Genomic DNA, 26467 nt, shown 5'->3' on the forward strand with positions numbered 1-26467 from the left:
TTCACCGTCCGCCGAAAATAGTTCTTTTTTTTTAAATGTGACTTTCATCGGAAAACACTTGTGATAAAATTAAACATTATTAATTGAGTATTTGTATTTTTGAATGTGTAAAGCCACCATACTTAACACACACTCTACACCTCAATGGAATGTGACAATGTACATCTGCAACATCTACATTTCTTTCCATCTATTGGCGTGATTAGAATTGAAAAATTTATTAAACGCGCTATATATTTTATATTGAGAGCTCTGTTTGGTCATTGTTTAAATAAAAAACAACCAAAGTAACAAAAATTTAAGAATGTTTTAAAAAAAAAAAAAAATAAAAAAGATGATGAAATCCATGTGATACATCAATCATCGCACTATTATATCTATTATTTTATTTTTTTTTTTCATTGATAAAAAATTGAATTTTTTTTTTTTTTTTTTTTTTTTTATATATTTTTTTTTTTTTTAAAAAAAAAATTTATTATATTTTTATTTTTTTTTTTTTTATTTTTTTTTTATTTTTAATAAATGTATTTCAACTTAAAAAAATTTTTTTTAATATAATAAAAAACAAAAATATTTATTTATATCAAAAAACTTAAAATTAATTATAAATTTTTCTATTAACAATAATAATTATTTTATTATTTTATCTATATTTCAATAATAAAATAAATGATATATTATAAAATATTAATAATTAAATATTTATTTAAATAATATAATATATTAATTTAATAATTATATATTTAATTTAATAATAAAATAAATAATATAATGTAATAAATTTATAATTTTATATTTATTTAAATAATAAAATAAACTATATGATATATGTCCTTATTAGTCATTTCACATATTAACAGCAACAGCTAAATATAATTTTACCAAACACTTAATATAAAACACGTACATCTAGGGCATTCATATTCTTTCCATCTATTGGTGTGATTAGAAAAACGCAGCTTATTTACAGTTATATATAATGGAAAAGGAAAGTGGAAGCTACATTCATAGCATCGTAGCGCATTACCGAACAGGTTAAAAATCCAAGTTAGCATCACCAAGGAAGCCTAATACACGCTTCAGCAAAAAATAAATAAACAAATAAACAAATAAAGATAAGGGGTCTATTGCATAGTTGCAGCCACATGTTTTGCACTTCCAAACTCGATGATGACAATTGAAGCATTGTTTTGACACTCAGGTGATTTTGATGACATCCTCCTACTTCCCTTTCTCTATTTGTTTCTTCCCTTCGTTTGACAAGATCAATCTTTTTTTAAAAAGGAATCTTTTATCCATATGTGACAAAACCCTATCAACTGCAACTGTTTTTATCTTCCACGGCATCCTCACGTAGCTACGACCACCTATGTCTGGAATGTTTTCATGCCTATTTCTAATTGCTAAGGCGAGGGATTGACAAGATGAAGCAAGTGATAAAAAGAGTCGGAGAAAAGGGCAGCATTCAACAATACAAGAGCAGGTAATGCACCGCATCATCCCATCATGATCTAATTTACCATCCTATTCATGGGTGGGACCTTCTAACTTCTAAGCCCCTTAAGATTTTAGCTATTCTTTGGTACTCCATTGCTCATCATAAAGGACTACAGCTAATCCACCTATCATTATTGTTCACAATCATTACTGGTCTGCGTTTCTCCTATTCTCTGTACTGAACTTGGTTGCCACACCAGGCCCAATCATAGGTTAGAGTGGATTTTAAACAAGCAGTTTGCATACGATATACACTGATCCAGCCCAACTAAACCATAGATTTGGGATTAGAGTTCAAAAACTGGGGCCCTGGGCTGTAATTATTTAGAGGAAGATGATCAGACGACTTTGTTTACATAAAGGCGGATGTTTAGGAAGTAACATTAGAACATGCAAATGAACCGTAAAAATAAACCAGTGGTACTCACTAATACAAATTCACATTGCACCTTTTAACAGGATCAAAACACTATCCTTCATGGTACAAGTAATCAAGATTTTCTGCTTTACATAAATCATTTTGAGTATAAACTTGAATGCTTTAAAATTCCAGGGGAACAAGGATTAATGTCAAATATATTTTTCACCTTTTACCCAATAACATTGGAAAAACAATTATCAACATAGAAGTTCCTATCAATTTGCAATAAGGTTCACATAAGATCTCATTTGTATATTTGATCATATTCTGTGACAGGCTATTCATTACTAGATTTTCTTGTAGCTAAAAATTGGCATAAGAGAGCCTAAAATTGGCAGTGGCTGAATTTTATAGTAAGTAGCTAAGGCAAGAAATGAACATGCTAAACTTACATAAATTTTGAACCAAACGGATGAAAAAAGGGTGAGATAAGTAAATATGGCAGTCAAGGAAATTACCATTGTAAAATTTGCCATGCATTTCCAATGTAGAAAGTTCTCCCTCCGTTCCTTCATTAGGGAAATGACCATGAGTTTCGAAATCCGAGAGCAACTGATCCTTGAGCTGGAAGGTGTTCATTAACCAAGAAGCAGCCTCACTATCAGAGTCTGGGATATCCTTGACTGGGATACGTCGAATATGAATGTGAACTGCGGCAGGATCCACACCAAATACATTGTCCAGAAAGGTAGGGCATTGATGCTTGTATGCAATACTTAGGTCATAAGCTGCAGTTGTAAGAGAAATGACAAGCATACAATAATATCAGGATGCGTGCAATATAGAATTATTGCAGTAGAAGAATTCTTTCTTTCATCCAAATTCCAAACTATATAAATTTAAAAAATCATGCAAGTATAACAGTTATTGCTGCAAAAGTTGTTTTGATTTAAAACCTGCTGTTTTTAGCTTTCTGGATATTCTCCATTCAAATGCTACAAATACTGTTCCCTCCAATCAAATATATAACAGTAAAATTAGTTGAAGAAAACCTGCATCCAAGGAACTCCGAAGGACTTCCAAGCAAAGACAAAAACCCCTTGTTTTTGGAAGCAGCAGATTTGTCAGCACAGGAAGTCCAACTTCAGCTGCAAACTTTTGACTCCCTAGGCATTTCAGTTCTCTGTGTAAAATGCAAGCAAAATTTAAACATCTTAAATGGTCTGATAATAAATCTTATATGAAAGCACCATATCAAATGTGAAAAATATATCCTAGAATGCTCAGAACCCATGGATTACTCTATTATAAATTTCTTTATTTGCTACCAAAACTATTTCAGGTTTTTGGTGGGCTTAGAAAAATTTAAGAATGGAAGAAAGCAAGCACATGGAACATTAAGAAGGAAAATGGGAACAAAGGATGTACGTAAAATCAGTCCCTTCAGGAAAAAGTGCAAGCCACAAGCCATCTTGAGGATCCTTAAAATTTGAAAGCATTTGACGCATGACAGGTTCATCAACTTCCCAGTTCCTATCAACGGAAATGAACTCCAAAATATGAAAGCCCCAACCAAAGACAGGTAGCTTCATCAAGCTGCTCTTGAGGATATACTTAATGGAGCCCAGGCACCCTTTCCGCAATGCAAGATTCCACAAGTACATCCAATCAACCTCAGTTCTATGATTGGCAATAATCAATACACGTTCTTTTGCTGGGACAGCATCCCCATAAAATACAACTTTAGCCCCATTTATCTTTTCAAATAGAAAAGGCCACAAAGCTAGCCAAATAGAAAACACGAATGAGACTACTTTTCTGCCATAGTGTAAGCTGGCAAGCCGGCTTATTAAGTCCAGAGGCCCAAAATACACTAAAAGCATAAAAGACGTGGAAAGAAACAGCAGCAGACATATGAGACCCCTTGTAAACCTAAAAGGCGTTAAGGGGCAGTGTTTTTGTTTATCAGTAGTTTTAATGGGCTTTAGAACTTCCATCTCTTTCCAGGATCTGATATAAAGACCTTCCTTCTGCCTAAGGCGAGCTGCAATAGAATGTGCATCAGAGTTACTTGAGATTTCCTTATCGTTTTATAGAAAGATTGGAATGCACACAAAAAAATATTAGGGAATGTCATAAGCAAATTAAACAATAAGTTATTACTCATTATCAAACAACCAACTAGTTGTGTATCTAATTCAAGAGTAGGACTCAAGCTAACAGCCCTGTTGCTGGGAAGTTAATTACTTTGGGCTGAGCAAAGGCATTGATAACAAGAAAAGATACTACTGATAGCCTTGCGTTAATGCTAAAGATTAAAGTACAGACAAGATATCAATTAAGTCAATATAATCGTGAGCATTAGCATGTAGGTTACAAATCCAAGTGGTAGTATCAGTTCTTTTGATCACCATGTTTGTATTGTAAATATGCAGTTAGGAATAAGCCGGCCAAAGTAATAAGAATTAGATATTCTTGCTCTATCAGCAGGAAATGAACCAGAAATCTGGTAGCCCGAAAACTAGGCAGAGTGCTCATTTTAGTTACAAAAAGAAGGAACAACCACCTAACCACTGTAACTTGAATTTTTGTTTGGTAAAACGATATACACATAACGGTTTTATCCCGCCATGATCAATAGGACCCACTTCAATAAGCAATTATAATAAAACTGTTCAACATACATTGGTTTCATGCTATAATTTTTCAACAGCATAAACATAACCTATATATGAATTCCAAAAAAGCACTCTGCATTATGAGCAGAAAAAATTTCAGTCCAAGCATAAAGCAGTAAAACTAATCCAATGTACTCAGTTATCTGATTTTACATCCATTATCAACCATTGGATTTGATTTAAAAAATTTAACTTTTCAGCCATTACGCTGAAAATACCAATGAAGCTAAAGCAATTCTCTCCCAAGACAATAACTGCAACCGTTATTGTCATAATACGCTAAAAAAATGGGTTAATTTTACCCATGCACACTAAACTTGCTACTGAATTTCATAAGGTCACTAAACTTTAAAATTTTGATATCCTGATTAAAAAAAAAAAACTTCTAGTATAACTTTTTTATTAGAATTGCTGAAAATTTATTAAAATCTAGCAACAGTGATTTTGCTGAAATAAATTTGTTTTTTAAAAAAAAGTAATGATACTAATTAAAATTTAACCATAGTTGAAATTTACTTGCCGTCGGTGAAATTAAGCAAACAGCAAAGTAACAAAAAAAAAGCAACACATTCACATGAGCAAACGGAGTTTAGAAAACTTCTGCTCTCCAATGACCAAAGTAGCAAAATCTGAAGTATGCAAAAAAAAAAAAAAAAAAAAAAGGAATCTCATAGAATAGAGAATTGAAATAGAGATAAAAATAGAGAGCAGTAGTGTTACCTCGTCTCCGGATAAGATGCGAGAAAAATGAAGAAGTCACTTTCAATACAAAAAGATGAAGTCTTCTCCATCTATGCAAAGACTGTACTAGCAGGTCAATCAAATAGGGAATTTGGAATCTACATTAAGGAGAGGAAATCGCAAGGAGAGGAAAACCAAGGCCGCCACCTCGATAACTTTCGATTAATTGGACCTCATTTGCTAAAAGCCTTAAAAAATCAATAACAATAAAAAAAAAGTCAAAAAAGAGGACGCAAAGGAGTGTCACTTTTGATTCCATTGAAGCAAATAGCCAACTCGGGAATTGTTAAGATTGTGTTGGTTTCCATTTGGACTGCGACCTGGATGCAGAGTCTGGCTGGAATGATTTGAAGCGATCAATCCCATACGCTTACCATGTACCTTTTCGTTTTCAAGAAGTCAAAAAGTCTCAAGTCTTTTAAAGTTTGTCGATAATCAGCTGATTCAACCCTGACGAGATCTGGTTTGGAAGTTCGGTGGGCCAAATAGGCGGATCATGAATTCCCCGAATTTAAACCTACGATGGGCTTGATTTAGTTGGGCCCATAATCTTTTACTAGCCGGAGCCGATTTATGTTGCAATTGAGTGAACCTGAAAAGGTTGGGACTTTTGATATAGAATAGAAGCTTCTTTCATTGTTTTCCCTGCCACAACGAGAAAATTATATTATGAAGTTCTGATTCTGGGTCAAGTAATTTATAATGAGCAATTCTCACAAGTAATTCTTACCTGTACAGTCAATTATCATGATAAATTTATATTAAAATTTATGTATGTAATTTTTAATTAAGTATTTATATGTAGGTAAAAATTTTTTTTATTATAATTTTGTAGCACTTATTTATATACACATGTTTACTTCTTATTGATTAGTCGCTCTGTTGCACTATATAATTACTTTCGAGAGGACACCAGAAGAAAAACGTTAAAAATGAAAGAACAAGCCGCGGCGATAATTTCTGGTTTTCTGCCATGCATATATAACTTAAGGGATTGAAAATGCTCCGTTTTCATTATAAATGCTACGCGAAAAAGTTTTTATTTAATTTTTTATCAACTGCAATCTCTGTCTATATATAATCTTAACTTATACGACCTGTACAAGGCATTGAAAGTTATAGAGGAAATTAATAATGGTGAAAACAGAAGACCAGCACCCAAGAAAGAGAAAGAGAAAAATTAATAATAAAGAAAAATAAAAGATAAAGAAATGAGGCGGCAGCCAGCGGAGATGGGCGGCTTGCCTTTTCATCGCGTTGACCCAGCAAAATTGCTGATGTTGGTTTACCCAACTGCTTCTCCTGTATTGGAAATACCCAGTTCTGTATAATATGATTATAATACAATTAATTTCTTTACATAATTACAAGTCAAGATTCAAGAAAATACAGTTTCTGTACACATGAATCCGGAGGGGTGGGGGGAACTTGGAAGGAGAACCTAGTTCAGGTGAACTCATCAACTCGCTTTTTCACTCCTTATCTCCGAAGCAGAGTGCACATGCAGCGAATAAGAACCCTCGAATTCACTCACCATGCTGGCCTTCCTCTTTATCAAATGTAACTTCACGTAAAACCTCAAAAACAACAGCAGAATCACGCCATTCAATACAGAGTTTAAGCCCCAAGCTACCATCCCATTGCACCCACCTTTCAAGAAATGCAAGAAAAGCACTCCAAAATGGCAGAGTAGATTGCAACCCAAAAGAACAACCTGCAAGTTCACTACAAAACGGAAATGTGCCCTTGGCAACCCTATTGCAGTCCAAAACCGGTACCCATAAACCAGAGAGTATAATAAAGTTGTCAGGAGTATAGCCAACACTTGGAAAGACTGAGAGAATTCGAGCCAAAGAAAGGACATGAACAAGAGAATGGATTGGTTAAAGAGCGTAAAGAAGGAGAGTTTACGGTGCTGGAGGATTGTGAAGAATGTACGGAATAGGTGAAGGAACCGAGAGAGGTAGAAAGCGTAGGACCAAAAGAAGACGCGGCCGGTGGAGCGCGTCCCAAGTGGAAAACAAAGGAGCCACTGGAACGCAGTTGTGGTCCTGGTGCGAGGCCAGAACCATCGCGTGTCGCGGATCTCGGCGGCGGTTGAGAAAAGTATACCGATGAAAATGAAGGCCGAGATAAGCGCCATGGTGAGGCTGTGGATGGCTGGGATGGGGCCAAGTGAGACACGGCGGCTACGGCTGAGGAGAAGGGAGAGGAGGATGTGGAGGGTGACAGAGGCGGCGATGTAGATGGCTATGGCAGAAAAGATAAAGAACCAGGTGGAGCCCCATGTCTGGGTAATGCTCCACCGGAAGTTTACTATTGATGGGTGCTCCGCTAAGCAATGCTTGAAGCCCTGTAACGCGGAGAGTGTCATGTTTATAACTTGGGTTTAAACAATCTAGCAGAATTGCGAATCTGATTATAGTAGCTAGCCAATTCTTGTTTATTGCAAAATCAAAGAAAGGATTGAAGAGCGTCAGGGCTTAGAAAGATAACATAGAAATGGGGAAAGAAAACAAAAAAACTTTCAGGCGATGAGAATGAAAGGCAAGGAGCAATTAGAATTAGAGGTCAGCACAGCAGATTGCATATATAAGGATTGGAAAAAAGTTCACAAATTTCATGGAACTTGCAAATGTGGCTTGACCTTGGCGTGTATATTATTTTCTTATTATTTTATATGAATTAGTTTACACAATTTCAATTCAAATATAAATAAAATAATCGAACCGACAATCTGATTATTTCATTCTCATTTTTTTTTATCAAATCCTAATATGCATTTAATTTTTCTCATTTTCATATAAGGCTTATTATTTATATGTAATGGATGACTTTATTTACGATTAATGTATAATAAAATTTTATATATACTAATTATATTAATGGATGACTTATAATATAAAGGTCAGCAACCATTATTGTATTAATAACTTAAATTAAATGGTGAAATTGTTACCAGATGAGTTTATTTGAATTAGGATTATTCGTTATTAAAAGTTAAGATTTTTTCTTTTTTAACATCGTAAAGTAAATTGAGTAAAAACTTAGCATATATCTATAAATTCATGCACACATGTATCTACAATCGATATGAGAGCTCGAAAGTTTAGTTCTAGGCATGCCCCACATGAAACCTTAACTAGACCACACCGATCAACTCAATCGGTTCAAGGCTTTTTCATTTTTTATGTCATAAAGTAAACATACATACTGGAGTATAGGAGTTATTTTATTAATAATCACACTCAAATAATTATTGACTGAATTAAATCTTAGCACATATCTATAAACACACACGCACACGCGCATCAACGACTGATGTAAAAGCCCAAATAATCGTTGAAAGTTAAGAATTAACAATTAATTATTTGACCTTCCTCATTTATAACTCTTTTTATTTTTTTTTCCTTCTGAAATTCTTGACAAACCATGCAAAAGACAATCTTTTTGTCACGACCAAACCTATGGGCCGGACCGGCACTAGGACCTGGGCCGGCCTAAAGCCCCCGAGGCCCGTAGTAAGCCTTAACTATTCATTAACCCAACTCTAAGGCCCATTTGGGCCCAATTTCAAGAAAATAAACGGACAGAGTCCGGCTATAAAATGGACTTTCCAACGGGGAGTTTTTGACTCACCCGACCTGTAAACACAATAAATACTCAATTGGGGAGCTCAGCTCACCCTCCACATACTCATCAACATAAAATAAATGGGAGCTCAGCTCCCTCATCCAATCCATCAACATGCATAACATATTTAAGTTTACAGGTCCAACATGGTAAAAATATTACAGACCAAATTTAAATAAATACTGCTAACACATGCAGAAATTCTAGGAGTAATTAAAATTACACAATATTGATAAACAACCTGCGAGGTAGAAAAGCAGGTTAACCCAGAACAAAATATCCTCCTGTGGCCTGTAAAAATTTTTGAACAGGAGTGAGCGTTCGATTCAGAGAGTAAAATATCAATCTTAACTATAATCTCTATAACTGTCTAGTACTAATGCAACCTGTGGAGTGAAATGCAACATACACAACATTTTCACATCATAACATCAAAAAGGTAATTTGGAGCACTCACGCACCCTGTAACATCAATCATAATATATGGGAGCTGATCCCCTATACAGCTCTCTTAAATCCAACCTGGTTCCAGCGAAGAAATCAGCTCGTACTTCCACTTAATAACCAAATCGAGGGTCCCAGCGAAGAACTCAAGCCGTGACTACCCCTCGAAGGATCGGGTCCCAGCGAAGAACTCAAGCCGTGACTACCCGTCCTATCCATAGTCCACACCACATCACACGCACGCCAACGCACGCACACTGCTCCAAATTACCGCAACAACATTCATGGCACTTTAACAGTTATCAATGCAACATAAATCGTGCCTAGAGTTTAACTACATAATTATATGCATATAAGTGATGCATGGGCATGCTGACATATAATAATATCGAAATTACAATTAAAATTAATATTTTACTCACAGACTTGACGATAATCACTGTGGCGGCTGGGCGGAGGAAGAAGGTCATCCAGCTCACACGACAATTATATTACAATTATTTAATACAATCGACTCAATACAAACAAAGAAAAAGACCAATTACGTCCTAAGTCGTTTAGAAAATCCGCAGAGTCTCCCTATACCTAGGACCTACCCAACCCGCAAAAGGGTTCAAAACACACTTCTATACTCACAATCCATATATCCACAGTTCAATCATATCACACCCTCTCCCAGGCCCATCAAATCAGTCATCCATCACAATACGCAAAATTTCAATTTAGTCCTTATTATTGATCATTTTTGCAAAAACTGCCCAAACAAGCTCTAAAAATTATAAAACTTTGTCCCGCGGTCCTTAGCAATATTACTAAGCTATTGCAAAAAGAATCGTAATTTTCTAAGCTACCACGAATATTTTATGGATTTTTAATCCTATTTAAGCACTAGAAAATTACGAAAAAGCAAGGTTCGGGTTTACCTTTGCCGATGCCGACTTCGGGAACGCGCTTGGGACGTCTGACAATGGGGGGCTAGCCAAAACCTCGGTCCAATTCAGAGACTTTTCCAGAACGGTCCATTCGCCCGAAATTCTGCATCTGGCCAATCGCCGAATTTCCGCGAATCGAGGATACCTACACGAAGCCCATAACACGGGGGTTAGTACATAAATTTTTCAGAATTTTCTAAGCTCATTAAATGCTCGGAAAAACACTGCGAAGTTCCGTGGGACCCACCAAAAAACGGTGTCGGAAAAATTCGAAATTTATGTCGCTTAAGCTCTCGACGAATGGAGCGTCTTTGGTGGCCTCGGTTTTCGTGGGATTCACGGTTGCGAGAAATCTAGCCCAAAAGTCGAAATGGGCTAAAATCTTCCCGAGCAAAAATCGGACAATCCGCTCGATGGATTTCGGCGTTCTTGGTGTCTATGGAAAGCTCTCACGAGTAGATGATTTTGATACAAGACCCAGTCCAATTGGTGGCCGGATCGGCCGGATTTGGCCGGGGAAGTCGAAGCGGCGCGCGCCGCAGGGCGTTCAGCTGCGTTTCCATTGCTCGGGCGCGCGTACGGCCGGCTTGGTCGGGCGGTGGCGCGGTCTGGCCGGCTGGCGCGGTGGCTCGCGGGGTGGAGAGGAGAGAGAAACGAGAGAGAAAAGGGAGAGGGACGACGCGCGCGGGGAAGGGAAGAAGAAAAAGGAAAAGACCGGTCCGATTCGACCGGTCCGATCCGGTCTGGTTCGATTCGGCCGGTTCGATTCAGAATACAAAATTTTAAATTTTTACACTGCCTCGGGACCGAAAGCGAGGTCCAAAAATTCTGAAAAATTCTAAAAACTCGAGAAAAATCCGTAGACTCCAAATATATTTTTAGTTTTGCCACGTGGTCTTTAAATTAATTTTTAAAAATCATCAAAGTTTATATTTTAGGAAAATCGAACCCGATTTTTAAAATCCGAAAAATCTCAAAAAAATTCCTAAAATTTAAATAAAATTAAAATACCAAAATACTCATAAAAATTAAAATTTCGGGGTGTTACATTCTTCCCCCTTACGTAAAATTCGCCTCGAATTTTTACACAAGGCGAATAAAGCACATGATTATACATTGAACAAGTAAGGGTACTTGCTACGCATGTCCCGCTCGACTCCAGTGTGCACTCTTCCACCGATCGACTCTCCACAAAACCTTAACCATAGGGATGCTGATCTCACTGTCTCACTTGGTAGTCCACTATGGCTACAGTCGCTCCTCAAATGTCAAGTTCTCTTTTAGCTCTATCACATCCCGCAGATTACATGAGAAGGATCGAATGTATTTCTGAGCATGGAGATGTGAAACACGGGATGAACGTGAGAAAGGTTAGGTGGTAGCTCCAACCGTAGGCAATCGCCCCAACTCTATCAAGAACCTCAAAAGGTCCAATATACCGAGGTGCCAACTTGCCCTTTTTCCAAATCTCACGACTCCTTCATTGGAGAAACCTTGTAAATACATAGTCGCCACCGCAAACTCCACATCCCTTCGTCTGGGTGCATAACTCTTACGCCATCGAAAGCTATTTTCACTGCTCGATTAAGGGAACCATCTCTCAAGTGTCTTGCACTGTGTCTACATCATGCACCTTCGCTTCCCCATTTCTGTCCAACAGAGGAGACCTACACTTTCTTCCATATAGTGCCTCATAGGGTGCCATCCCTATCTTTGGGAGTGGTAATCGTTGTTGTAGGCAAACTCCACCAAAGCTAGCTGCTCATCCCATTGACCTCCAAAATCCAAGACACTCATGCGAAGCATGTCTTCCAGTGTTTGGATTGTCCTTTCGGACTGTCCGTCTGTCTGAGGGTGGAAGGCTGTACTGAAGTTCAACTGTGTGCCAAGTGCCTCCTGCAACTTTCTCCAGAACCGAGAAGTGAACTGGGGCCCTCTGTCAGATATTATGGAAGCCGGAACTCCATGCAATCTGACTATTTCTCGAATGTAGAGCCGGGCATACTGTGCCACAGAATATGTAGTCTTCACAGGTAAGAAGTGAGCTGATTTGGTCAAGCGGTCTACAATTACCCATATCGAATCATATCCTCGCGTGGTACGAGGCAACCCAGTCACAAAATCCATAGTGATCATTTCCCACTTCCATTCTGGGATAGGGAGCTCTTGCAGCTTCCCTGACGGTCTCTGGTGTTCAAACTTCACCTTCTGACAAGTCAAGCACTTGGACACAAAGTCTGCTATGTCTCTCTTCATACCATTCCACCAGTAGCTATCTTTCACATCATGGTACATCTTGGTGGAACCTGGGTGGACACTGTACAGTGTGTAGTGTGCCTCTCGCATGATTTCATTTCTGAGATTGTCCACATCGGGCACACATATCCTAGAACCTTGCACTAGGGCCCCATCATTGGCAAACCCAAACTCACCACCTTCACCTTGCTGTACTCTTTCTATGATCTTCATCAATTGTTGGTCTCTGTGCTGGGAAACTCTAACTCTATCCCTCAAGTCTGGCCTCACTGAAAAGTGAGCCAACAATACCCCCTCATCTGAAAGATCTAGGATTAAACCTTGATCCATCAACTCATGTACCTCCTGAATCAATGGTCTCCTCTCTACTGAAATGTGCGCCAAATCCGCTGTAAGATTTTCTCGCTCAAGGCATCTCACATAACGTTGGCCTTCCCAGGGTGGTACTGGATGGTGCAATCATAGTCTTTCAGAAGCTCCATCCATCTCCTTTGTCTCAAGTTCAAATCCCTCTGTTGGAAGATGTATTTCAAACTCTTATGGTCGGTGTATATCTCGCACATTTCCCCATACAGGTAGTGTCTCCAGATTTTTAGTGCAAAGACTACAGCCGCCATTTCCAAATCATGGGTGGGGTAGTTCTGCTCATGCCTCTTTAGCTGCCTTGAAGCATAAGCCACTACCTTTCCATTCTGCATCAAAACACACCCTAGGCCAACTCTGGAGGCGTCACAATACATGGTGTATCCTTCACCACTCACAGGTAGTGTCAACACAGGGGCAGTGGTTAGACACTCCTTAAGCTTTTGGAAACTCTCCTCACAGTCATCTGTCCAAATGAATGGAACATTCTTCCTGGTCAACTTAGTTAGGGGAGCCGCTATTCTGGAGAAATCTTGTACAAAACGCCTATAGTAACCAGCTAAACCCAGAAAACTTCGCACCTCAGTGACTGTTGTAGGCCTAAGCCAATCAGTTACAGCTTCAATTTTCTTGGGATCCACTTGAATACCGTCTCTAGAAACCACGTGTCCCAAGAATGAGATGCTTTCTAGCCAAAATTCACATTTCAAAAATTTGGCGTATAGCTGGTGCTCCCTCAAAGTCTGCAACACCATCCTCAAGTGCCACACGTGTTCTTCCTCGGTCCGAGAGTATACCAGAATGTCATCTATGAATACGATGACAAAACGGTCCAAAAATGGCTTGAACACCTGCTCATCAAGTCCATGAAGGTCTGGTGCATTAGTGAGTCCAAAAGACATCACCAAGAACTCATAATGACCATATCTTGTCCTGAAAGCCGTTTTGGACACATCCTCATTCCTGATTCTCAACTGATGGTAGCCTGATCGCAGGTCTATCTTGGAAAAGAATCTAGCTCCTTGGAGCTGATCAAACAAATCATCGATCCGAGGAAGTGGATACTTGTTCAGCTGTCTGTAGTCAATGCACAACCTCAATGACCCATCCTTCTTTCTCACAAATAGAACAGGAGCACCCCAGGGTGAAGTGCTCGGACGTATGAAACCCTTGTCCAAAAGCTCCTGTAGTTGCTCCTTCAGCTCTTTCACTCATTGGTGCCATCCTGTAAGGTGGCATGGATATGGGGTTTGTACCCGGCACAACATCAATACAAAACTCTATTTCCCTTCCTGGTGGCAACCCTGGAAGCTCCTCTGGGAAGACATCCATAAATTCTCTGACAACAGGAACATTTTCCATGCTGACACCTTCTGCAGATGTATCTCTCACCAATGCCAAATACCCTTGGCATCCACGCCTCAACATTTTTCTGGCACTAATTGCTGACACCAAATTATATGGAGCCACGCTCCTGTCACCATCAAAGCTAAACTCTTCCACACCAGGTATGTGGAAGTATACCTTTTTGTTCCTGCAGTCTAAGGTGGCATAATGAGTTGCCAACCACCCATCCCCAGGATTACATCGAAATCCATTACTGGTAGAGGAACCAAGTCTGCTGGGAGGATCTTTCCATCCACTACCACTGGGCTACCCGGAAATACCATGTCTACTTCTATGTTGTCACTAAGTGGGGTAGCTACTGACAAAGGGCACTCTAAAGTTGTAGGGTTTCTACCCAACCTCATGGCAAACACAGGGGAGACAAATGAGTGCGTAGCACCCGGATCTATCAAAACACGAGCCTCATAAGAGCAGACCAGAAGAATACCTGCCACAACTGCATTTGAAGCTTGAGCATCCTGGTGGGTCAGGGTGAAAACCCGAGCTTGACCCCTACCCTGAGTGGCGTAACCTTGATCGACTTCTACCTCGACCGCCTCCAAATCCACATCCCCTTGTCCTCGGCCCACGAATCGATCACCTGCCATGTTGGAAGCACCGGATACAATTGTCGAGGAACATTTGCAATGAACCCCGTGACCCCATCCGTGGCTCATCAAACGGCGATCTCTAGCAAAGTGGCTCGGTTGGCCACACACAAGCATACTCGACCCCATCAAACAAGGTCTGAATGTCCTCTTCCACTTTGTGCACGGTGCCAAAGAGGATCATGAACGAGCGTAATCGCCTTGCCCTGAACTGTTACCACTGCTGGATCCGTACCCTGGTCTGAACCCTCGGGATTTGTGTCTAAAACCACTCCTCTTATTTCTGCTTCTTCCTCTGTAAGTAGTTTGGCCACCACTATCCATAGTACCCATGTGGGGAACACCTGAAGAACCCTCTGCTCTGTTTTTCTTTGCTCTTCCGCTGTCATCCACAGCATAGCTAACCTCAATCTGTCTGGCTCGATCCACCACCACATCAAAAGACTGATCAGACATCATGGCCAGGTTCGCATACCTCCTGTCAAGCCCCTTTAGGAATCTTTTCACCTTCATCTTTTCTGTAGCTACTGCTGCAGGGGCATATCTGCTCAATTCCAGAAATTCTGTAGCATATTCATCTACAGACCTGCCATTCTGTCTTAAGGCCTCAAAGGCCCACTGCTTCTGATCTCTGAAGCTTTCTGGCACAAACCGATTGATAAAAAGTTCCACAAACTGAGCCCATGTCAAACCCTCCATCCGGGGTAACACGTAGTCATTCATCCATTGCCTAGGCATGGGCCCTATGACGTGCTGCATACACTCTATCAATCTTCTATCACCAATCGTAATTGCTCCTCGCCGTCTGCAGAAATCCAAAAACCGATATGCGTCGTCTGACACATCATAAGTACCGGGCTCCAACTTCTTGAAGTTTATGATCTGTTTGTAAGATTCCTCTCTTGGTGCGGTGGATCGCTGCCTGTGGAGGATGGACCATATCTCGAGCCATCATGTCGATGGTTCTCTCGCACCAGCTAGAGTAGGCGCCATGGGGTCCATGGGACCTGTGCCATAAAGGACTGCTCTCAGATCGGGTTGGTCGCTCCTCTACTTGAGCAGCTCGAGGCCTCCTACCCCGCCTCCTGGGCGGCGCCATCCTGTGGCCGACACCTCGTCGGGCACATCTGCTACAGTGCGATGGCAGCCCTCCTGCTTCTACGCATTTTCCTGAAATTCAGCAGCATTAGCCCACAAAATTCAAAACTGCACATTATACAGCTCTATAGACTCATATTTATATATAACATATGGAGCAGAAACTAGAAGCAAAGATGACGATGCAAGACGAATGTGGACCCTATATTTCCGCATGTGACTCCTAGTAGACTCTTCCCAACACTTTAGACAACATTCCCTAAGAATCTGGAGCCTAAGCTCTGATACCACATTTGTCACGACCCAACCTATGGGCCGGACCGGCACTAGGACCTGAGCCGGCCTAAAGCCCCCGAGGCCCGTAGTAAGCCTTAACTATTCATTAACCCAACTCTAAGGCCCATTTGGGCCCAATTTCAAGAAAATAAACGGACAGAGTCCGGCCATAAAATGGACTTTCCAACGGGGAGTTTTTGACTCACCCGACCTGTAAACACAATAAATACTCAATTGGGGAGCTCAGCTCACCCTCCACATACTCATCAACATAAAATAAATGGGAGCTCAGCTCCCTCATCCAATCCATCAACATGCATAACATATTTAAGTTTACAGGTCCAACATGGTAAAAATATTACAGACCAAATTTAAATAAATACTGCTAACACATGCGGAAATTCTAGGAGTAATTAAAATTACACAATATTGATAAACAACCTGCGAGGTAAAAAGCGAGTTAACCTGAACAAAATATCCTCCTGTGGCTGTAAAAATTTTTGAACAGAGTGAGCGTCGACTCGGAGAGTAAAATATCAATCTTAACTATAATCTCTATAACTGTCTAGTACTAATGCAACTTTGTGGAGTGAAATGCAACATACACAACATTTTCACATCATAACATCAAAAGGTAATTTGGAGCACTCACGCACTCGTAACATCAATCATAATATATGGGAGCCGATCCCTATACACTCTCTTAAATCCAACCCGTGCCGTGAAGAACTCACTGGACTTCCACTTAATAACCAAATCGAGGGTCCCTGAAGAACTCAAGCCGTGACTACCCTCGAAGGATCGGGTCCCTGAAGAACTCAAGCCGTGACTACCCGCCCTATCCATAGTCCACACCACATAACACGCACGCCAACGCACGCACACTGCTCCAAATTACCGCAACAACATTCATGGCACTTTAACAGTTATCAATGCAACATAAATCGTGCCTAGAGTTTAACTACATAATTATATGCATATAAGTGATGCATGGGCATACTGACATATAATAATATCGAAATTACAATTAAAATTAATATTTTACTCACAGACTTGACGATAATCACTGTGGTGGCTGGGCGGAGGAAGAAGGTCATTCCGCTCACGACAATTATATTACAATTATTTAATACAATCGACTCAATACAAACAAAGAAAAAGACCAATTACGCCCTAAGTCGTGCGAAAATCCGCAGAGTCTCCCCTATACCTAGGACCTACCCAACCTGCAAAAGGGTTCAAAACACACTTCTATACTCACAATCCATATATCCACAGTTCAATCATATCACACAGCCCCTCCTGGGCCCATCAAATAAGTCATCCATCACAATACGCAAAATTTCAATTTAGTCCTTATTATTGATCATTTTTGCAAAAACTGCCCAAACAAGCTCTAAAAATTATAAAACTTTGCCCCGCGGTCCTTAGCAATATTACTAAGCTATTGCAAAAAGAATCGTAATTTTCTAAGCTACCACGAATATTTTATGGATTTTTAATCCTATTTAAGCACTAGAAAATTACGAAAAAGTAAGGTTCGGGTTTACCTTTGCCGATGCCGACTTCGGGAACGCGCTTGGGACGTCTGACAATGGGGGGCTAGCCAAAACCTTGGTCCAATTCGGAGACTTTTCCCAGAACGTCCGTTCGCCCGAAATTTACGCATCTTGGTCAACTGTCGAATTTCCGCGAATCGAGGATACCTACACGAAGCCCATAACACGGGGGTTAGTACATAAATTTTTCAGAATTTTCTAAGCTCATTAAATGCTCGGAAAAACACTGCGAAGTTCCGTGGGACCCACCGAAAAACGGTGTCGGAAAAATTCGAAATTTATGTCGTTGCGAAGCTCTCGACGAATGGAGCGTGCTGGTGGCCTCGGTTTTCTCGTGGGATTCACGATTTTTGAGAAATCTAGCCCAAAAGTCGAAATGGGCTAAAATCTTCCCGAGCAAAAATCGGACAATCCGCTCGATGGATTTCGGCGTTCTTGGTGTCTATGGAAAGCTCACGAGTATATGATTTTGGACAGAAGACCCGGTCAATTGGTGGCGGATCGGATTTGGCCGGAAGTTGAAGGCGCGCGCTCAGGCGTTGCAGCGTTTCGCCGTTGAGGCGTGGCCGGTTTGGCGGCGGCGCCGGTCTGCTGGCTGGGCTGGGCGGCGGCTGGGGGTGGAGAGGAGAGAGAAACGAGAGAGAAAAGGGAGAGGGACGACGCGCGCGGGGAAGGGAAGAAGAAAAAGGAAAAGGCCGGTCCGATTCGACCGGTCCGATCCGGTCTGGTTCGATTCGGCCGGTTCGATTCAGAATACAAAATTTTAAATTTTTACTCTGCCTCGGGACCGAAAGCGAGGTCCAAAAATTCCGAAAAAATTTCAGAAAACTCAGAAAAATACGTAGACTCCAAATATATTTTTAGTTTTGCCACGTGGTCTTTAAATTAATTTTTAAAAATCATCAAAGTTTATATTTTAGGAAAATCGAACCCGATTTTTAAAATCCGAAAAATCTCAAAAAAATTCCTAAAATTTAAATAAAATTAAAATACCAAAATACTCATAAAAATTAAAATTTCGGGGTGTTACACTTTTTTTGTATTATTTAATTTAATTAACAAATTTGGATTTTACTTGAGTAAATGTTGCGTTTATAGAAGAAAAAAAAAAAACTTCGTTTGTCCTTTTAAAATGCTTTCAATGGGAAAAATAAGAGAGGCTTGTATTTATATCACTTTAATTATTTTAAAAGTTATATCAAGTTATATCCTTTTTCTTTCCCTTTTGATTATTGAGATTGGTCAACATCAAAGATATATATGTTTCAGCGAATTGCAATAAAAACATATACTATTTTTGGTTTCTTTAGATGTTATGATGAGTTTTAATTCTATCTAATATTTTAATTATGTGAATCAATAATAATTTTATTTATAATATTTCTTACTGGTTGTTTCGCACTATTTGATTTTGATATTTGAGCTAATATTGAAAGAAAAATACTTTCTTCAACATATCAATTAGATAATATTAAAAATTATTTTAAAATTAAATATAATATGTTCTAATTGTAAAAATTTTAATAATTAAACAAAATTTCAATTTATTTTTTGAATAACATAAAAAATTTATTTTTAATCCCTTAATTTCAACTCTCCACAGAAGTTATTATGTTTATTATAATGCATTAATTGTTATATATATCAATAGCACTAAAATGTAATCCTTCCTTTTATATATATATATATATATATATATATATATATATATATATATATATATATATATTGTACTCATCCTAGTAAGAAAATAATTGTTTTGGAGAGATAAGGTAAAATAAATTTAATTTCACTCAATTCTCTTATTTTGATATCAAATAAAGAAAAGAAATGAGAGTAACTTTTTTTTTTTCAACCCCTTTGCATTTTCACCATAACATTACTCTAATATCGAAAAATTGGTGTAAATAATAATAAAATATTTAAATATTTTTTTATAATATAATAAACATAAAAAATATTATAATTAATTTTTTAAGTGATAAATTATATTTCTTTCGTATTCTAATAATTTATCAAAACAAGTCACAATGCACCAGTGGCCAAGTGCACTGTAGGAAAATGGACTAGCAAAACAACACCTATATCCGTCGGTCAGAAATCAAGGAGGGTCAAGAGGTTGTTAGATACGTGAAAAACCTGATAGATACCAAAAACAAATGGCACGCGAAAAACATAGGAAAGTAACTCGGAGGGGAAATTTCTAAAGGCAGAAACACAAAAGGGAAAAAAAAAGAAAAAAAGAAAATAATAACTCTTCTTCGTCGTCAAACCAATTTCTGAGAAATTTTCAGAGCTTCTCGCATTCTTCATTTGACTTTTTGGATCGATCGGTTCGTGGATCGATCGATATTTTTTTCTATATAATTATCTAAAAAGGTCAGTAATTCCTATCTCAATCTCTTATTGTTATCGTTCTTATTATAATAAAATTTTCTGTTTGAATTTCTGGATTCAGTTTTGCTTTTGGATAAGAATCTTTCATTTGTTAATTATTGCCTCGATCTTCTAGAAGTAATTGCCTTCAATCAAGTCGTTACATGTCCCACGCAATTGCGATTTTGGAGAGAGAGGGGGAGAGATCTGAGGATTTTGTGTTTTGAATTTGTTGGATTTTTGGAGTTTTGATTCTAATTTGGTGGCTTGAAATGTTGATTTTTTTTTTCTCCCGGTAAATACTACTTTTCAACTCTAATGAACCGTTTGGTTATTAGAAATGACAAGACTATAGAATTCAAATTGCGGAAATCCGCCCTGGATAACTCCTCTTGCCCTTTTGTGTTTGGCATATTTTACCGTTGGAAATGGAGCCATAGAGTTCCTTGCTATTATAAGATGTTCCATTTCTGTGACTGTTTCAAGGATACTCTTGCATGGACAGTTCTTGGTTTAGAACTCATATTTAAGATCTGCAAGTTTAAATAGACTGTTGTACTCAGGACGATTTGGTAATGGTATTGCAGTTTCCAATTGTTCAGTCTTCAATTTTGATGCCAGATTATTATTGTTGTTGCTGGTGTTGATTTAATTTTGTATGTCATTTACAGGCATTTGATTGGGGTAATCGTCCAGAGATGGCAAGTGGGTTTGGGGAATCAACAAGCAGGCCACCCCAAAACCCCCCATTTTCTAGCAACAACACTAATGGTGACGCTGGTAACTTTGAATGCAATATTTGCTTTGACTTAGCTCAAGACCCCATAGTAACTTTGTGTGGCCATCTTTTCTGCTGGCCTTGTCTTTACAAATGGCTCCACTTTCACTCACAATCTAAGGAATGCCCCGTTTGTAAGGCTTTGGTCCAGGAGGAGAAATTGGTTCCCCTATATGGTAGGGGTAAAACGTCAACTGATCCTAGATCAAAGTCAATACCTGGTGTTAACATTCCTAACCGCCCAGCCGGGCAGAGGCCTGAAACAGCCCCTCCACCAGAACCAAATCATTTTGCCCAACGTGGATTTGGATTCATGGGAGGGTTAGGAGGATTTGCACCAATGGCAACAGCTAGGTTTGGGAATTTTACATTGTCTGCAGCTTTTGGTGGTCTCATCCCTTCACTTTTTAACCTTCAGTTGTATGGATTTCCTGATGCTGTCATGTATGGTGCGGCTGCTGGCTTTCCATATGGGTTCTCTAATTCTTTTCATGGCGGCCATGCATATGGATATCCTCAGCACCAGGGGCAAGGACAGCAAGATTATTATCTGAAGAGGCTACTTTTGTTTATTGGTTTTTGTGTTCTTCTTGCTCTCATTTGGCAATAGTCCAAGTCAGTTTTCACAGCCTACTAATGGATGTTTTGGGCTTATCATTCTCATGTCTTTGTAAATTTGTTAGTGCATTTTTTTTTTCTTGGTAACAAGGAAATTGTCCATAACGTACACTGTCAGAACTTTTGTAGCTTCTCCATGTTTTCATCAGCTTTGTGGAATGTGATTTGCTTGTTTTTTCTAGTCATATTGCAAGTTCTTTGTCATATTGTGTAATGGATCATTATAGCTAGTTAGCTATCACATAATAGCTGCAATGCTGTTAAGAGTACAGTAGTTTTCATTTATCTACATTTTTTTCCAGAGAACCAAAGACTCACTGCTCTCCTGGTTTCAGTCCTCATCATGAGTTTCCTAGCATAATTAGAAACTCTTGCACTTTTCTCATTTGAGTCCAACTTGTCTGTTCATAGTGTGATCATAAGGCCAAGAAGAATTGCCCAAGTTGTTGGCCAATCAGGTAATAGTAATACTATGTAGCAAAAGATATGCATGAACTTCAAATCTTCTAACTCTATTTTATTGTTTTCTTTTTCTTTTCCTCATGCCCTTCAATTAATTGTGTTTTATCTGTTTTTTATTGGCCTGTTAGTCTCTCTTGGTTGACAATTGGCTATTCTTTAAAGTCGTTAATGTATTTTCGCTGAATTGCTGAGATGTATAGTTTTCATTTATGAATTTGATGATCATCTGGCGGTGGCTCCTTGGTATTTTTTTTATTTGTACATGACATTGATTTTATATTTCATTTGTGATCTTTTCTTTAAAGAACTCTTGTAATTGGTTTTTAATGCTTATTTAGTAGATGTGATTAATTAACAGCTCAATTAACACTTGCTGATCATCGGTAATAGTTGCTCTATATTTTGTATCACAATGTGTCAATTATAGAATGAAATTCTTGTTGGACAGGTACCTGTATTTATTTAGCAATAAATGAGTGCCTTACTATTAGTTTGGTGGACAGTTCACTGTTATGCGATTACTGATGCTGGTTTAATAATTGGCAAACTTTTGAAGGAGGATTAGGTATGAATTGTGGTAGTCCTGGTAATCAAGTTATTTCGGCCTCATGATTCCAAGTGGCCTGTGGCATTTAGCGAGTATAGCAGTCTTGGATAAGTGGGTACTGTTGTTATCAAACTTGCTGGTGATTAGTGACTCTACTCAGATTCTTGGGGAGGTAAGGTTACTGGCTATACTTGAGATGAGTTGTTTTACTCATAGTTTCTATGGTTATGTTTGCCTTAATGCTTTGGATGGTCTCTATGGTAGCTTTGGTCTATTCAGTCTATGAAATTTGTTACTGTGATTTCTTAGACGTGCTGTCATATGCTATGAAACTTTTTGGTGTCCTTAGTGCCTTCAAAGGAACTAGTGTACTTGTGCTATTCGAGTATGCTAACATGGGAAATATTCATTTTATTTTATTATTAATTTTCTGAAATGTCATGGATTTTGTAGGGTTTTGAGCCTTGTTGAATCAACTAAGTTAAGAGGGTTATTGGACCGTGCTGTAGACCAGTTAAACTGGTTTCAACTTAGATGGTAAACTTCTTGCTTTAGAGGATGTTAGAGTGTATTTTTGGTGATCTTTGTGCTCGGGTTAGGGCAGATTTAACATGTGTTGTCTGTCTTCTATGTCATTAAATTTAGTTGGATTTTTGAGTTCTGTTTACAGTGTGAGCTAAGGTGGTGGTTCAACCACGGTAACATTTTGGTACTGTAGTCTTTGAGGCGCCTATTGATGTCAAAGATTTGTTGGGTCTGACATATTATTGCAGTGCATAATGGACATGCTGAGTGGACTGGGTGTATCTGGAAATATTTGGCTCATTTGCTGGTTGATCCTGGCAATGTCTCTTTGATGTTTAAGTAGTTGCTTGAGACCCATCTTGGATATCCATGTACAATGAATTCACATATGGATTCAGCAATGGGCAGACGAGTTTTTTGCAACTACCAGTTCTTTGGGGGAAGTTTCACATGGTAATATTCTGAAAAAGGAGATGTGTCGATAGGTGATATACTTGAGATGCATTGATATAGTAGATTATGCAAAAGGAAGTTTCTGTTATTTGTGGAATGGACAACTGCTTGAAGGTTTTAGATACATGGTACTTGTTTTTGTAGGGTCTGACATATCATTGCAATACATAATGTACATGCTGAGTGGACTGGGTGTATTTGGAAATATTTGGCTCATTTGCAGGTTGATCCTGGCAATGTCTCTTTGATGTTTAAGTGGTTGCTTGAGACCCATCTTGGATATCCATGTACAATGAATTCACATATGGATTCAGCAATGGACAGACGAGTTTTTTGCAACTACCAGTTTCTTTGGGGGAAATTTCATATGGTAATATTCTGAAAAGGAGATGTGTCGACAGGTGATATACTTGAGATGCATTGATATAGTAGATTATGCAAAAGGAAGTTTCTGTTATTTGTGGAATGGACAACTGCTTGAAGGTTTTAGATGCATGGTACTTGTTTTTGTAGGGTCTGACATATCATTGCAATACATAATATACATGCTGAGTGGACTGGGTGTATCTGGAAATATTTGGCTCATTTGCAGGTTGATCCTGGCAATGTCTCTTTGATGTTTAAGTAGTTGCTTGAGACCCATCTTGGATATCCATGTACAATGAATTAACACATGGATTCAGCAATGGGCAGACCAGTTTTTTGCAACTACCAGTTTCTTTGGGGGAAGTTTCATATGGTAATATTCTGAAAAAGGAGATGTGTCGATAGGTGATATACTTGAGATGCATTGATATAGTAGATTATGCAAAAGGAAGTTTCTGTTATTTGTGGAATGGACAACTCCTTGAAGGTTTTAGATGCATGGTACTTGTTTTTGGTGATTTCTCTTGGTTATCCATCACTTTCTCCTAACAAAAGGCAAATGAAAGAGGAAGTAAAGCATGGTGGCTCTAAGCTGTGTAATATCACCATCAGAGGTGACTACTTTTGGCTTGGTTAGGTTTTGCCACAGTACATCCGAATATGTGAAAAAGGCTTCAGCCTCAAAAAAAATTGCTATATGGATATATGCTTTAGCTGCTTTACATTATCACGTTTCAAATTGGAAGCTGGACTTGTGGGATTGGGAACGACATCTGCGGTTTTTTATTTTTTTTTTTATACTTAACTAAACTCAATTAAGCCTTTATTATAAAAATTTGAGGTCGGCTATATGAATTCTCTTTTTTCACTCTAGACGATTTTGGGTTTAATTCTAAAAAATACGTAATGCTTTTAGGTCATGTTGTATTACTCTCCTCCGAGTCAATTTAGGTCTGTCTCTTCTTTTCTTTCTATCCTCTAACCTAACGTGCTCTATCAAACTATCTCAATATTTCTTCTCTCAATTTATCCTCAATTGGTATCACTTCTATCTTTTCTCTAATACTCTCATTACGGGCTTTATCAAGTTTAGTATAGCCGCTCATCCACTTTAACATTCTCATATCCGCAACTCTTATCTTAGACACATATGACTCTTTCAGTGTCCAACACTCACTACCATAACATGGTCGGTTGTATGACTGTACGGTAAAATTTTCCTCTCAACTTATTAAAAATTTTGTGTTCACATAATTTTTTTTTTTTTTTTTTTTTTTTTATATTCCAGACAAATAAATGCCAATAAGTGAAGGTTGTAGGTCCCTAGAGAAAACTAATACTGGTCACTGAAGATATTTGAGCATGAACTGTTGATGTGCCTCTTTAATCCACAAGAGATGTGGTCCTAAATTGATTTTTCAGATGAATAATCAATCAATGGGTGTTTTTCCATGGCCTGATCCACTATCAATTTAAAGATGCTTGCTCATTGTGGCCCCTTGACACTTAAAATAAAAAAAGAAACACTCTTTTCTGGCACATGGGTTGCTTGATTGAGGCATTAGATAACATGCAGACTTGTACTTGAAGCTTTTGTGGTCTGCTTTTCATTTTGCTATTGTCTGCAATTGAAGAAGACATATAACTATAATGGAGGAGAACTTGCTCGCAGTAGCAGTTTTCAAATTTCAAGTGATGACTTTCTTTTAGAAGGAGCATGGAGAGAGTGGAGACTCGAACTTAAATTTATCAAATAAATAATATATCTTTAACAGGTCAAACAAATCAAAGCTAAGCCAAGTGTTTGACTTTGTTTTGTCTATAAGGAAGCAAACGGCAAACATTAGATTTCAGAGGTAATAGTGGAAGTGATTGTGTATGTCATTGTGTGTAATAACTTCATTTAGTACTAGTAACTGTACCAAACTGCCAATGTGAAACAATACAAAAACAAGTTGCTTTCTGAATTCAATATGGATATTTTGAGGCTCTCAAATTTCATTATACATATAATTATGTGGGAGCTAACATGTTCTTGAGTTTCGAGTGGCAATATTTGCCGGTTTGCTGAGGATGTGCAGCACATGGTTGGCCCTCCATGGTATAATTTATTAACGGGTCCAGGATGAGGCCTTGGAGGCCATTGTTAAACCACAATACACAAGGACGTGTTTGGTATAATTATTAAGATTACTATTAAAAAATATATCATTAAATATTTTAATTAAAAAACATTAAAATTAATTTAAAATTAAATTTATATTTTTTTAATAAACTCTAAAATGATTATATAATTTTTTTTTTCAATTTACTTTATCAACTTTAAAATGATATTTTTTTAAAAAATTATTTTTCCAATTTTTAAAATTATATATATATATATATATATATATATATATATATATATCAATTTCAAATGGAACCTGTATATCAAAGTTTCGTTATTGGCCCATTATATCAAGTAATATTTTTTTTATTTGAAAATAAATAAATAGAATTTCATTAATTAA

At 38.1% G+C, this 26467-nt stretch overlaps 2 protein-coding genes and 1 pseudogene across 3 annotated transcripts; 1 reads left to right on the top strand and 2 right to left on the bottom strand.

Annotated features, from left to right (window-relative positions):
• Window positions 1-2061: 2061 nt before the first annotated feature.
• On the bottom strand, window positions 2062-5819 carry LOC110631580 (probable 1-acyl-sn-glycerol-3-phosphate acyltransferase 4; annotated as a pseudogene).
• A 494-nt stretch (window positions 5820-6313) lies between these two features.
• Window positions 6314-7950, bottom strand: LOC110631592 (elongation of fatty acids protein 3-like). Its single transcript, XM_021779465.2, has one exon. The coding sequence runs from the start codon at window positions 7649-7651 to the stop codon at window positions 6737-6739; it is 915 nt and encodes a 304-aa protein (XP_021635157.2). The 5' UTR covers window positions 7652-7950; the 3' UTR covers window positions 6314-6736.
• Window positions 7951-20013: 12063 nt separating this feature from the next.
• Window positions 20014-21789, top strand: LOC110631593 (uncharacterized). Of its 2 annotated transcripts, none has more exons than XM_021779466.2 (2): window positions 20014-20211; window positions 20880-21789. In XM_021779466.2, the coding sequence occupies exon 2, from the start codon at window positions 20907-20909 to the stop codon at window positions 21594-21596; it is 690 nt and encodes a 229-aa protein (XP_021635158.2). In that variant the 5' UTR covers window positions 20014-20211; window positions 20880-20906; the 3' UTR covers window positions 21597-21789. The 2 variants fall into 2 exon arrangements, with proteins under 2 accessions (XP_021635158.2, XP_021635159.2); XM_021779467.2 differs by lacking the exon at window positions 20014-20211 and adding an exon at window positions 20230-20780.
• Window positions 21790-26467: the final 4678 nt, after the last annotated feature.

The sequence above is a fragment of the Hevea brasiliensis genome, chromosome 12, assembly GCF_030052815.1.
Source record: "Hevea brasiliensis isolate MT/VB/25A 57/8 chromosome 12, ASM3005281v1, whole genome shotgun sequence".
NCBI classification, from domain to species: Eukaryota; Viridiplantae; Streptophyta; class Magnoliopsida; order Malpighiales; family Euphorbiaceae; genus Hevea; species Hevea brasiliensis.

Bases quoted from the DNA above. Each gene is read 5' to 3' on its own strand.
- LOC110631593 (XM_021779466.2), top strand. From the start codon at position 20,907: ATGGCAAGTGGGTTTGGGGAATCAACAAGCAGGCCACCCCAAAACCCC.
- LOC110631592 (XM_021779465.2), bottom strand. From the start codon at position 7,651: ATGACACTCTCCGCGTTACAGGGCTTCAAGCATTGCTTAGCGGAGCAC.